The 14,851-nt window shown below is 39.0% G+C and overlaps 1 protein-coding gene across 8 annotated transcripts in view; it reads right to left on the bottom strand.

Moving 5' to 3' along the window:
• Positions 1-14,851, bottom strand: part of PTPRK (protein tyrosine phosphatase receptor type K) — a 421,389-nt gene that overhangs the window by 189,484 nt on the left and 217,054 nt on the right. The window contains exon 1 of one of the 8 annotated variants that reach the window (XM_080586783.1): positions 1,366-2,315. The exons of the other annotated variants lie outside the window; for them this stretch is intronic. Coding sequence (XP_080442909.1) covers positions 1,366-1,426 — 61 coding nt within the window. The 5' untranslated portion in view covers positions 1,427-2,315. Of the gene's footprint in view, positions 1-1,365; positions 2,316-14,851 lie in introns of those variants that run through there. 8 annotated transcript variants of the gene reach the window in all.

Below are 14,851 nucleotides of genomic sequence, written 5' to 3'. Positions count from 1 at the left end.
GAAAGAGTCCATCCAGTATGTTTCCCTTTGGAAGATGCGTGACACCAGGCCAGAGCTAATCCAAAATTTTATCAGCTTTCCTGCATGCCTTTTAAATGACAGAGAAAAATGTTTTACATGCTGTTGGGACAATATGATGGCCAGGCAGAATTCAAAACCGTACCATGCTCTTTAAGTTCAATGAGCTGTATACATCGTTGTACCAGAAGGGAAATGAAATATAAAATACCTGCAGTTGAGAGGAATAGCTGACATGGCTTTGGTTTCCAAGCATTTACAGTTTTATTTAATAGCGATTACAGAAACTTCAAGCACGTAAAAGGTGAACCATGCATTTCTGACCTTCGTAATCCTCCCCATTCCCTGTAATAAACCTGCTCACCTGGCACCGGAGATACTATGAGTATTGCCAGAATTGCTCCCTGCCATTTCATACCTGTTTGAGGTTTTGTATGTGAAAACCAAATGCCTGCAGGCTGCACACTTACAGGGTCACCTTCCAAATTGTGTCCTTGAGGCTGCTCCTACACCCCAATCTTACACTGTTCTCCCTCAACTCCATCTGCCCAGCAGCGCTCTGGGACCCACCCAGGCAGTCCCAATCCCCCTTCCATTGTCTCTAAGTCTTTCTGTTGCTGGTTATTTCACCCACCAAACACAGGAAGCTACGTGCTTTGAAGACCAATTTTATCATAAGCATTAACTCCAACCTGGACTTTGACACATGGAAGCAGGAGAAGGATGAAAGGAAAGCAGCACACACACCATCTTGGTACACTGAGACCCTTATAAATGCACAGCAGACTGAGATGAACTTAAAAACTTCCTCTTCAGACTGGCAAGGTATCTATGAATACCTGCGGAGCAGGATAAATACTCTCTTCTCCAAAGTTCTTCCTCAGGTATCCCATTTCTTAGACCTTAAAAGCTTTCTGTCAGCACCTGAATGCTATTATCAAAGGAAAAAATGGATACACTTTAGTATATGGGTTACAAATCAGTGATTATTTAGAGATTTTGTGTGTGCTCAGACTATTCAAGTCTAAGGAAAAAAAAAGACAGAATCCATCACTTTTGTGCAAATGTTTTTGATTGACTGTTTCCTTGCTCAAATCCCTCTATTTCTATTCATAACCTTTACCAAGATACATTTAGATGTTCCCACCAGCAATGTCTTCACATTTCTTATCACAGCACGCCCAAATATTTCTTGCCAAAAGTGCCAGAAGGCAGCCCACTGGAATGACGGAGAAGGGGGCTAATTATAGGAGGCACTGAGACACTTACCTCTATCTTTGCAACAAACGAGCAGAAACCAAAAGGGAGACCCACACAGATGTGAATTACGCTTTATCTAATGCCTACCTGAACGGGCAACCCTGCTCCTCCACTTTGCACCATCAGTGTCGTTCACAGTGCTACTCATCTACTTTACATCTCAGGCTTAAAGCCAATCTTTTTGTGGGGAGGGAGGGCACACGGAGGTTTCCTGCTTTTCTAAGTCCCTCTAGCAGCTCCCAGTGGATTGAGACAAGAGCAAGAGTCAGCACAGAAGCAGCAGTGAGAGCCCAAGTCCAGGTGCTCAGGAGAGAGGAGAAGGGGACTGAGGACTGAGACTGCCTTTTCAGCAGGTGCTGGCCATTAGATACGCTTAGCTTTATCATGAAAGCCTCCTTCAAAGGGCGGAGGGGGGGGAGAAAGGCAAAAGGAACCAACATCCTTGCTATGGCACTTAGATGGGAATCTATGAAGTAAAGAGAATAGGTATGAAAGCAGCTATACACCTTTCTCGTTGCCAAATGGATTTCATCTGTGATTAAAAGCCTGGAAGAGCTTTCTAGAAAAACAACAGAAGAAAAATCCTCACTGCTTCCACATGCTAACAAGAAACATTCTTTCTTAACAGAATGAATAAAATATAGTGATTCATTAAGAGTTTTGGTAATGCAGTATTGTAAAGTAGAAAGAAAGAATTTTGTGATAAAATTCATTTCATTTACACCAGGAGAACAACTTCACTCTGAGAGGTGAAGTTGGTTATGGGATTTATTTTTAGCTGTTGCAACAAAAATGGAGAATGAGAGTATTTGCCTTTGAAAGAGAAAGCAACACATTAGATTAACAGAAATAGAGCAGTCTTTTGACCTAAAAAGTATTTAGACTGGTTTTACTGGAACATTTTACTAATCTAGTTTTCAGGCTGGACTGTTCTGGTATCAAAGAGTTTGAAAACGTAGAATTGTCAAGAGCAACAGAATTGCTGTGAAGAAGGCAACCTTCTAATTAAACTGATACCCAATGAATGGAAGCCCAAATTCACTACAAGACATAAAAGCACAGACAGCTTTAAAGTGAGAATGTGCATTAGGTGATTTGGATTATAAAATCATGTTTTGATGAATAGCTCTTTCAAGCTTTCTATAAGTTGATAGTATCACGGTCATCTTTATTTTGTTGCATCAAAGATTCAGAGTATGAATATGACAAAAAGTTAACAACCATTTACTCTGGAAGAGCAATTCCTTGAGCGTATACTAACAGAGTCTAAATTTTACATCTTATTTCTACTGACACAGACATTTGCTTTTCTGTAGTTATATTTATATGATTAGTATGACCACTTACAGCAGGAAAAATCTGACTAGTAACTCACTGAGTGTCTTTCTGGTCTTGTATGAAATAGACCCATTCAATCTCAACCTAATTGGACTATCAATAAAAGCTAGCTCAGGTGTCTGTAAATCTACACCACAGCTAATCCATAATACTAGATGTTCCCCTATAAGCAATTAAGAGATACCTGTATCATAAGATAGAAGTTGCATACCATTTAGATATGTGCATATATTATACATGCACTGCTTATATTTTATACAACAATAACTGCCACCAGAGATTACAGAGAAAGCTTATTAAGTGAACTGAAGTAGCTGTGAAGTTGCATTAAAACGGTTTGCAAGATTTTGCAAGATTTAATGGAGAAGGGAAAGCATTTCATTTCTATCGTAAGAGTGTAATGTGGGTACGTGATAACAGGAGATCCCAAATGCGCAGGTAATAGCAGTGTTTACATGAAGGTCTTAGCAAAATTATGCCTGTCTTTGTCACCTCCTTACAGCATTTCACATAGAGCAAGAGACCCTCTAGGGTGTTCTGCTGCAGAACACCACGGTGCAGCTCTGATAGAGCATCACCAGTGCCACTGTACTCATACCTCAGCATGACTGCCTTCCAACAGCCCTGCAAGGGGAGTTCAGACCGGGTTTTTAAATACAGTTTGGACACCACCTAACTGAGAGACAGAACCCCTTGCACTGGAGTTTGCTGAAATACTCCCTCAGAACAAATGATTAACATGATAGGGCACTGAGGAAGGCTTAGCTCTGAAAGTCAGTCTCCACCTTCTACTAGGTGGGAGGAAGCAGTAGCACTCTTGTTAAATGACATCTTCATCTCCTGAGAAGCACAATCCTGAACACCCCTCCAGACCTGCCTATTTATGACTAGACTGCAAAAATGTCAGTGAAGGGCAACATCAGTAACTGAAATCATGGAAACTGCTGAGCAGGGCAGAGCTGTACGTGGTGGAAAAGACATGATCCAAGGGCAATATTGCAACTTGGGGAAAAAAAAAAAAAAAACCAGAGATATTAGGATTCAATTTTTCAATTTCAATTTTTCTCTGCCTTTTCCAAAACAGCAAATATAGGTTATCAAGTGAAGATATTAGAAGGCAGGTTCAAAAATAAAGGAAGGGGTCTTCATGCTTAAGCCAGTAGTCTCATACCCATGTGGTGCTGTGGACAACAGAAGGTTATCCCTTCCTAATTAGACAAAGCACAACAGGCTCAGGAACTCACCATTGCTGAAAGGAATCAGATGCTGACAGTGTATCAAAGGGAATGCCATGTACGTTTATTATGCAGCTTGTCCTCCCTCCCCTGGTAATTCCTTCAGGAGGAATCCTTGGATGGACCCACTGAGATTGTGCATTGCTGTGCTCCTGTGTTCTGTTATTTAAATCACTATTTAAATCCAGTGTTGGTCAGGACAGGAATTTTGACATCGAATGACTAAGCTGAAGACGTGGATACAAAATACGGGGCAAGAAAATGATCATTTCCATACACTGCGCTAATTCATGCAACTGAGCATGAATCACAGCTTTAATATCCGAAATAAAATATCCTTATATTTAATAGTCTAGTTAACAAATTTTGTTCATTTTTGGTACCGTATTTTAACTGCTTTACACAATCTTACTAATCTTCTGATGAGTAAACCTGAGAAAGTAACAGCTTCTTATTCTTCTACTGCATTTCTTAATTCTTGAATGTTAATCAACATCTCTTCAGGCTGCGCTAGCACACTGAAAGTTCAGTAACTAGACTTGTGTATTCACATATGAAAGGCAAACAAAATCAACCACACTACAGAAATAATGGGGAGAAAAAAAATTCCCAGAGCAGAAATTGGATGGTACAAGCTTTCCTCTCCAAACACATGATCTACTGTTAATAATATAGTTTGTAATAATATACTCTATTATGGAGATTGCTACCTTGAAAGATTGCACAAGCAAACTATGTTATTTATTAAATTCAGATTGCCTGTGCATACAGACATTTTGTCCGAGACTGTGTTCAGCTGGTTCTGCATGTTGAACCAAGCTGCTCAGAGCATATTTCAATAGTACCTGGAGACAAAAATAAACCAGATACCACTGTATTACCAGGTAAACAAATAGGAACAGTACATTTTAAAAGCCCTAACATTTCATCTGTGTCAGTAACGAAAGCATGTAACCATGGGGAAAAAAATGTTGCATAATTTTTAGCTCTTTTGGCCATGTTACACAAAGTGAGTAACACTTTTTCAGGTGTTTTAAATAGTGCTTTTCATGAAGACAAAGGAAAATATGACTCTTCCTGCCAGAGACCAAAATCCTGCTTCAAGCTTCTGATGTTTCAGAGTTCTTTGAAGAGTTGTTTGTTTTTTTTTTGTTTTTTTTTTTTTGCATAACTGAAAGCACCAAGAAACTTCTCTCATGTGACTTGCTACCCTTCTTACAAACATGGTTTCAGAAAAAGAAGTGCTGCGAACTCAGCCTGAGGACTGGTGAAGTTGCCTCACTGAACTCTACTTAGGCTGCCGAGCCTAGATCCAAACAACGATCTCACCTGCTTTCAGTAACGCCTCCATGTGGTATTCACCCTCCTCCTCACCACGTAATGGGAAAGCCAAATTAGGTTTACAGAAACATTCTGAATAGGTACACAAATTTTTTTCCAACCATAACAACCTACTACACAGCATTTTGACATTTAAAAAAAAAATCCCCCGACCCTTACCCTTCTTATTTAGAATAGCATTTCCTTCCAAAATTCACTTCACTTTGACTTAAGAATTTCACCATTTTGGCTGCTGAATTGAAAAGCCAGCTACTGGCTAGATGAGCACCTCTCAGCCCTCTCTGAGGGCACACTGCCACAGCCTCTTTTCCCACCTTCTGAGACACATTCAGGTGCAACTACTTCTGTGTAGCACCCACCTCCAGCCTGTGAAAATTCAGAGGCTGCATGACCCTGAGCACAAAGCCAATTCTGGCTTTTTCTCCATTCCTTAAATAATCTCCACATACCTTTCTCAGGGCCATGCAAGTGCAGGAAACCTATTTCATACTTAACATCAGTTACAGCCAAGAATATAGAGGCCCCATAAACCAATCTCACAGACATATTTTATACCTTCTTAAGTACAGAGGCTTAGAAATTGAAAACAGAACTCCACATACAAAAATCTGCCTTCTCCTTGGGAATCAAACGGGCTAGATAGGCTGAGGTTTGGGTTGGATTTGCTGTCAGGGAGAGGATGGGGTGGGGAGGGGATGGAGCAAAACACTCAATAAAAATTAAGAGACGGTTAAGCTAAAAAATTGAAAAATCCATCCAAATTTAGCAAATAGCAGAAATAAAAATATTTATATTTGCATTTCCAAAACAACATGTTTTGTTTTGACTTTTCAGTCCAGTCTCATGTGGGTCATTAGACAACAATATGGGCACTCAGAAGTTCAGAATTCTGTCTATAGAGGAGTGACTTTTTCTTTCTTTCTTCCTCTCTTCCTCCCTTTCTTTCTTCCTTTCTTCCTTTCCTAAGGAAAGAAAGAACTTCCTAAGAAGTTCCACATCCATTCCTCTTGTCTCTCTGAACTGTACCAAGAATCTGAGCAAACACTTTCTACTTCCCAGGACAGTGTCTTAGCTTACATGCCCTTGGATTCTTGAAAGTGTCTTTACATCCCCCTTTTTGAAGCTGAAACATTTTCTGCAACACACTCATGAAGTCATATGTCTACCTGAAAGGTCAGGAAGAACGCGTGGTTCTTAATCATGGCTCCAATTACTGCAGCAATTACTGCACTGTAGTGGCAATATTTCATGAATAGATACATAGAGCATATCTTGTTTTCCTTACTATACTGAAGAACTAGGGAATAAAAAGGCAAATGAAGACAAAGTCGACAAATACAAAGAAGAGCATGTGAGGGGGAGAATCTCTCATGCACTCTAAATCAGTATAATCAGACAGGAATAATATCCCTCTGAGGAATTTCATGACCATATCATCTCAATTTGCAGTGCCAGACAAGAAGTCAGATAAGATATCAGTGATTATTAGGAACAGAACACAAAAGAAAGCGTAACAGCTTATGCCACAGTGTAAACTCATCATGTTTTCACATCTTTAACAAAAGGTAGAGATCTGTTTTTCCCATCTCCTGCTGGATGAGCTAGGAGATGAGACAGAAAAGACCAAAGAGAAGTTATCAGAGTCCTAGGACAACTTCCATATGCAGAAATAGTAAATAAATCTGGATTGTTCAAGACGGAAGAATGATGAATGACGGAATACATGCTACAGGTATATGAAATGACATGGAGCATGAAAAAGATGAATGTGCAGTTAATTGCTATTTCTTGCAGTGAAAAATGATGGTGTATAACTATTAATGAAAAAGAGTGGCCTGAAGCTTTCTGAACAGAGGGAAGGACTTCCTTCCATCCAAAACTCAAGCTAACTGTGGAAATTCAATGCCGCAGGATGATGGACAAAACCACAATTTAAAATGATCTGACAAATTCATAGAAGGTTCACAAGGATGTTGTGCACAAATGTGTAGATACTCTGGCTTGAGAAGTCTTAAGCTGTAAATTGAGAGATATTACGACAACATACAAAAGGAGAAGAGTGTCACTCACTGCATGCCTCCCTCATTCTTGCATCTTCCCCCAAGGTTATATACTAAAATAAGTAGATTTTATGGCCCAGTATTAGTGTTTTCTTTGGTTGTTACCATGTTCTCCAAAGGAAAAAAACAAAACAACAAAAAAACCACACACAGCAGTGGTCAAATTACTAACTGAATGTTGGAAAAAGATGTGAGCATGGCCTTCAACCAATCAGTTCTAGGTGAGCACCCCCTCCGTAAAACTACAAATGTTCCAGACTTCCTCCGCTTTCAGGGTATGAATGGTGCATCGCTACATGGTTACATTTCCTGTCCATTTTACTATAAATGATGAAGTTTTCTTTTTTCTGATGCTTGAATGGAAAGCTTTTGGTTCAAAAGAAAAGATACTTTGCAGATCTAAAGCAGTATAAGAAAACTACTTGAAAAAAGAGATTCATTTTCTGCAGATTTACATCCCTGAATGGTTAATGTAATACAGAGGTAGTAAGAGCATACTTGCACTGCATCTACACTAAGTCATCCCACATACATAACATATATGAAAAACTTTCTCTTATCCTATCATCCCTTTAATGTGTGTGGTGGGGAAATAAACAGCTACGGTAAACAAAGTCGGCAGGTAAAATAACTTGCATGAACTCTAACTCTTCCTTTCACTGCAGGCCAATCCATGAATACTGCTGGGGCTTAGAATTGTTAAATATCTTGAAAGAAGATAGAATTACCACTTGTCTACACAGCCCCTCCTGCCAAGGCAAAATGTTTTGCACTACTGTCATCCTTTGTTTCACAGTCAGAATAAACAGTTCCCCCACTGGTAAGTATTCTAACCCTGTGGTGTATATACTTTTGTTGGCCTGAATTATTTATCATTTCTTTCTCTGCAACACATAAAAGAAAAAATGTGTAATAGAAAGGGGCCAGTAACTCTGTTGAAGCTCAAAGTACCCCTTGAAAACATTAAACCAACCCAGATATTTCCTCTGTGACATGTTATTAAATAACTTGAGAAAAATTAGATAAAGTGTTCCTGCTCATGTCCTATGTCATTTATACCATATATTAACTCACTGTAAAAAAATAAATAATAATAATATACAAACACTTCTACCTAAGTGTCTTTAGTCTCGCCCTTACCTCTGTCCAGGTTCATAATCCTTTGCTCTTCAGCATAATACTTTTGCCTTTGTATTGCCTCCTCAAGAGAGGACTCTTTTGAATTATGAATACCTTAAAAATACTCTCTGGTTTCCTCCCTCATTTCAAACGTCAGTCTTTTCACGTAACTTGAATTACTTCTAATACCACAACCAGTCACTTTTTCTTCAGCAGGATATTTTTATTTCAGACTCAACAAATGATTTAGGAAGTGTGCATTTTTCCACACTTTTTTTTTTCTTTTTTTTTTCAGGTTTAGTTAAGAAGAAAATTTCAAGTACACTTCATAGCAGTGCAGTGATGTGTCCACAGCTATCTTGCTACTCATATATTACTACTGTGGCATAACAACTACACAGACGTGTTTGTTTTTGCACACTTCAGTTATACAAATCACACTAGCTTACTTCATTAGGATATTGTGGAAAAGCCACTCTAAGTGTTATTGCATTAATTTTAGTGATTATTATTTCGAACTTGAATTGAATGTTCTTTTTGAGACTTTTTTTTTTTAACTTTCTTTCCTTGAATTCTCATTTCACTTTTTTTTCCATAGATTCTGTCCTCTTCCATATGAAAGCACAACCATTCCTTTTCTTAACAATCCAAAGATAAGGTTTATTGAGCATTTTACTATACAGGGCTGGATAATGGTTATCTCCTCTACTAGAAGAATATAATGTGAGCTTGAGGGAACATACTAGTATATCTTATCAGACCCTCTCTGTTGTATAAACTCCTCTAAGCACATGTTCATAAAAAGAACCTGAAATAAAAACACAATAAACACCAAGACAGCGGCATTTATCTAAAGAACTATTCCACACCATATTTCCTTGTAGGCACAAAGATTTTTGCAGTTTAGTGTAATCCACTTGCAACGCAGACATAGGATGTGGTTTCATGTTATAGCTAAGCCAATCTAAAGGTGACCACATCATCAAGGGAGTGAACCATCCTGGTCTGTTCATCTTTTGCAGACCAGTTGCAGGAACAACACGTTGCTGGGAGTGGGAGAAGGAAAGGAGAAAGAAGTATGGCCGTGCCCCTTGGTGCTCCTGCTGTATGTAACACCAGACACCAACGCACACGCACCAGGCCTCCACTGCACCCCAAAGTTCTGAGTCCAAACAGAATTCTTGCCACTAGAGGATCACTTCAATAATTCCCTTACATGCCTGGAAACCCAGAATCCTGTGAAATTTTTTAATTGCCCACAGGAATTCCATGAGTTCTTCTAAGCAGGTGATAAATCCTTGCAAGTTTCAGTAAAGAAACCTCTGGTGGCAAAACCCCGAAAGTCTGGAGATCTGGAAGAGCAGGAAATGCAAGGACACTGAACTGACACACGCAGGAAACAGACTGTAGGTACCTGGTCCATTAATTTCTGTTAATTGCCTGAGAGCTCAACTGAGTTTCATCGTTTGCTTCCACTTGGCATCTGCATAGTCAGTTGGCCAGAAGGCTGTCTTTTTGCTGAAATATAGTTCATCTTAATTATTAAAAGTCCTAATGGTACAAATGTCTTAGGGAACAGAGTCTCCTCAATAAAGTGATAGTTTGCACCTACCACATACTGTTTGGCACACGCTTTTTCTTCTTTTTTTTCATGTAAGCAGTAGCAGCTGTACAAGATGTTCACCTTCAAAGCAAGAACACTCGCCTCCTTTCATGAGGCATGTTTTAACACATTCTTTTTCTAGCCTGGAAGCATCAACATACCATTAAATTCCTTTTTATTCATTTATTTTTAAAATAAGTAGTAACAGAATTTGGTCAAAATGAAACATCGAGCAAGCCAGTCTTCTCTGTCTGCTACTCCAGCACGTTGTTTGGTGAACTTCTTGAAACAGCCACTTGGCTTGGCCTGAATAAAGCCAACCTGTACTTCCTCAATCGACTTTTTAACCTAAGTAAAGCACTTTGTTTCTAATTGTAAAAATGTCACTGATAACAAGGGTAATTTGCAGGGAAAAGAAGTGTCACTAGAGCATAATTTTTTCTGTTGCAAAGTCCACATACTTAGAGGTCAAGTATTTGAGAAGTTCTCAGGAAAAATAAAACTCGTGAAATATTCCTTTAGGCAACCACGCTGGATGAAAAATAGAAGAGAAAGGTCAAAGACATTCCTGAAATGGCATTAAGAAATAGTTGAAGTTAAAGAATTTAAGCAGTAAAAAGAAAAAAATAAATAAATAAAAAGGTGGGGGCAGGTTTTCACATGGGAGAATGACAAATTTCAGGAAAGACAAAGTCCAAAGCCTAAATTCAAAATATATCTTAAACATGTCAGCAGCTAGCCAGAAAGTTGGCACAGCCTAATCTTGTACTTGAAGAGTCCAATTACGTTCCCTTTTAGGTTTCCCTTTGGAAAAAGAGTCAGTTCCTACAAAGACAGACTTTTTAACCACTTTTCAATGAGTTTGATGCCATTTACTGGCACATGCAACCCAACAGCATTTTCTCTGCTCCATTGATAATAGCAGCAACCAGCAGGTAGGACACAAAAGATGGGTATGTTAAATCACACTGCAGAAAGTCAAAGAGGTGCTATTGGTGCAAAAGTGAAAAGGGGGGAAGGAAGAGGGAGAGAGGAGAGGAGGAAGAGGGGAGACAGCACAGAGGTAAGGCTGAGGATTGCAGCAGGCCATACTTGTAAGAACTATCAATGAAAGGAATCAACTGCAAACTGAGAGTGTGCGCCACATCACTTTGTTAACTTGCTGATGGACAGCCAATGCCAGGAGTCAAGAAGCTTGGGAAAACTGGTGAGACAAGTCCCTCCCTTGCACCACCTGAGAGACGGATATTCACAATGCTGCCTTAATGCAATGCTAACCGAAAATTAGTAGCGAAGCTGTTTCAGTCATACTTTCTTGGGTGGGAGCACAGGCCAAATGGCTTGTTTTCAGAGATGAAAAATGAGACTTCACAGGCTGAGGTCAATGAGCTCAGAGAATCATCATGGGAGTGAAGTTTGACCACCTATACTTCTGCTAATAGGTTAAACGCTACTCTTGGAACAACTAGAAAAAAAATTCTTTGCAGAAATACTGATAGCACGTTTGCAGCATGTTTTTTGTTTGCTTGGTTTTTGGCTTTTTTTTTTTTTCAGAATTGTCTACCAACTTCTTGGAACATATGCCAAGTTTCCTAAGTAAAAGCAAAATGGAGAAAAACATCAGAGACAAGAGCTCTGGCTTATGTACTGTCAAAATGCTGAGTACCACTAATGTTCAAGAGCTGAGCAGAAACTGTTACTTCAGTCATTATTACGCTTGGGAAGACTGTGCTGGCTTTCCTCTCTCTTCTGTTTTCACACTCCACAGAAGTCTGTAGGGGTTGGTTTGAGGACACTGAAAGGTGATCTGTAGAGATGCTGCTTTTCTTCTGCCCATATTCTGATCTCTTGCCTTTCCCATTGCCCTGCACTGATGTGAGGTAGGGGGACTGGTCTAGAAAAGGGTTAAAAAGACATAGAAGTGCTATGTTTCTGGCTGGTTTTCAAGGTGAACACTATATTGTAGGTTGATGCTTGTCTTCAACTGCGGTAACACCTGAGATCGCTCCTCCTCCTCAGTTCATTCAGGTGACCAAGAGCTGTGCTGTGTATGTCCAAAGGAAGGACTGTGCCACTACCCCGCATATGAAAAAACACAAAAACAAAACCCACTACGACTGTACCAACTTGTCTGGACGTGCATGGTGGCCAGCATGAAGCACTGCTTCACACACTGCCGAACAGCAGCTCCTTTCTATACACAACAAAGGCAAGTGGAGAACACTGCCACGGCCTGTAGGTGTAACCCATATATTGTCAGCTTGATCACCATGAGCGTATCTTGTTTTCTCTAGGACACGCAAGTCATCTAGTCCAAGGGAAGCGGAAAGCTGAAGAATAAATCGTTAGTCAAGACATTTCTACCTGCTGTCAACACACTTCCAAGTCAGAGTGAAGTTCAAAGAAAGCATTGAAAGTCATGAGACTGCAACCTCAATTTTTAAGCGTAAGAAAAGCACTCGGTTTGCTCACATCTCCGTTCAGAAGCAGTAGCCTTTTCAACTCCATTTTAAAAAATAACAGCACAGACAAAAACATATTATCATGAGGATAACAACATAAGAATAAAACTGAGATTTTCACATACATTGTGAACTGCAACCTCAAGTTGAAAAAAAGAAATCAGAGAAAAAAAGACTTAACAGTTAATGCATATTAGTTAACAAAATAGAGCAGATAATCAATATAATAAACGAATCTCGATTTCCTCAGGAAATGAGTAAGCTAGTCTATAGACAGCTTTACAAAAAACACATGTGGCATTGACACTTTGTAGTAGCCTTCCTTGTGTCCACAAACAAGTACAATTCCATATAGCATTTGGGAGCTACCACAAAACATGGAGCAAAAATCAAACAAAATACTCGAACATTTAAATGAAACACCCTGCTGTGTTACAGAAGTTCTAAGATGCTTGGCAATTTCAAATAAAGCTTATATTCAGTTATGTTGTAAACCATTTATTTGGAGAAAAAATGAAAATATTTCTAAAAGAATTAAAAATATTTTACTGTTATTTATTCATTCAAATTAAGTAATTTAAGTTGGGATGATCACTCTCAACACTACAAACCCTCATTAGGCACGGTTCCTTCTTTATGAGCCTTGAACCACCATCGCAAAGTCTAAGCCTTTCAGATCATATTGGTTAGGAACATATTGTGTACTTAAGTCCTGCTTTCTTGGATGATAACAGGAATGTATAAGGTTGATTGTTGAGAGATTTACCCCACCATCTCTCCTAATCATTTTTATTAGGCTCTTAGATTTCCAATATAAGTCACTTCTAGGCAATTTTGAATTCAAAAAATGTACTTTCACTTGAACACTAACACCGTTCAATTAAGTTTGTCTGTTTAGTTCGCAAGCCTACTAGAGGAAATTTCCCCTTTCATTTATTAGTAAAGAATCCAGAAGAAAAAAAAAAGTCAGTTCTTACTATGATCAATTCAGATATCAACTGGGACGGCAAACTCAAAATGTTTGACAGTACAAGATATGCCACCATTTCTAGAAGTTAAATGGGCAAGAAAAAGGACCTGAACAACTAATATGAAATGTTACCAGTGAGGTCCTGGACACAAAATAGTTTTCCTAAAAGGATCACACAAAGATAAGGCACGAGCTGAAGATTCAAACTTCATTATGAACACAAGAGTGTTCTCCCTCCTCTTGGAGGGAGATGGGAAGGACACACACTCTGCCATGAGCACCATGCATGGACCTGGGGAGCAGCAGACAGAAACACATTTATTTTCCTCATACCACTCCTTAAATCTTCTCTAAGACCTGCCTGCTTGCAGTCCCCTATCAGTCTCAATGTCAACTTCTCGAGCAAACCAGCACATCCAAATTCAACTCAGCATCTCAGCAGGAAGAAATGTTTCTTTCTGCACGTAGCTAAGCCTCCCTCTTCTTCAGGAAAGATGGATACGTTTCTCACTATTTTCTATATATAATTCTGCAAACATACTATCTTCCAGCACTTAACGCTGTAGGATTATCATGTTCCAATTTCAGTTATAAATTATTAAATAGACAAATATTTAAAACTCTTTAGGAAAGAAAAAAAAAAAAAAACTTCTATCCAAACTATTCTGAGTAAACTTTTTGTAATCTCTTCAAAATTATCCTCAAATAACTCCCCCACCAAGATGATTAAAGGTCACTAGTACATTGCAAAGCATATTTTTATGAGATAAATTCCATTATAATTGCAACAACTATTCCAGCCACAATTTAGACATAGGATCCAATTATCCATTTCATTTTCATTTACACCTCATGGGCTAGATCATTTATCATGTTTCATGATAATGATCAGAAGGCACATGGAAAGTGATTTCTGGAGGTAACAAATTACCTACCATATTAGCATACCTTACAAGATCCTGTCAACAAGTGCTATGCATAAATATGAGGTAATTAAATTTACAATGTGCAAGAGTGTGTGATACGTTGCTTGCTTTTCTAGCAGCTGCCAAAAAGTCCGGGTTACTAAACTCAACATACCAGTTTAGTTGCTTAAGTACAGTAATTTAGCTCTTCATAACACATCAGAAATCATTACGCCACTAGAACACCAACAGGTAGACAGCATGCAGTGGGCTCAAGATCTGGAGATGAATCTCTCATCATCTGGTATTATTGCTTCTTGCCACCGAACCATCCATCATGTTTCCGAGACAGCTTGGAATGATAGCGCCGGACCCTCACATTACTGCTCCTTGAACTCTGTCTCATCCATCTTTTGCATCATTCCCCATTTGCAGCTAAGTATCATCTCCCTGCTGCAAAACCGAGTGTGAACCTGTAATGCCTTTAACCTGCAGTGCCACTCTAATAGTAATTGATTTCTTTTTATTGCAGAGACGGTG

The sequence above is a fragment of the Anser brachyrhynchus genome (assembly GCF_964034855.1).
Source record: "Anser brachyrhynchus genome assembly, chromosome: 3".
Lineage (NCBI taxonomy): Eukaryota > Metazoa > Chordata > Aves > Anseriformes > Anatidae > Anser > Anser brachyrhynchus.
The sequence above is the reverse complement of the archived record's forward strand: the minus strand, read 5'-3'. Positions and strand labels throughout refer to the sequence as shown.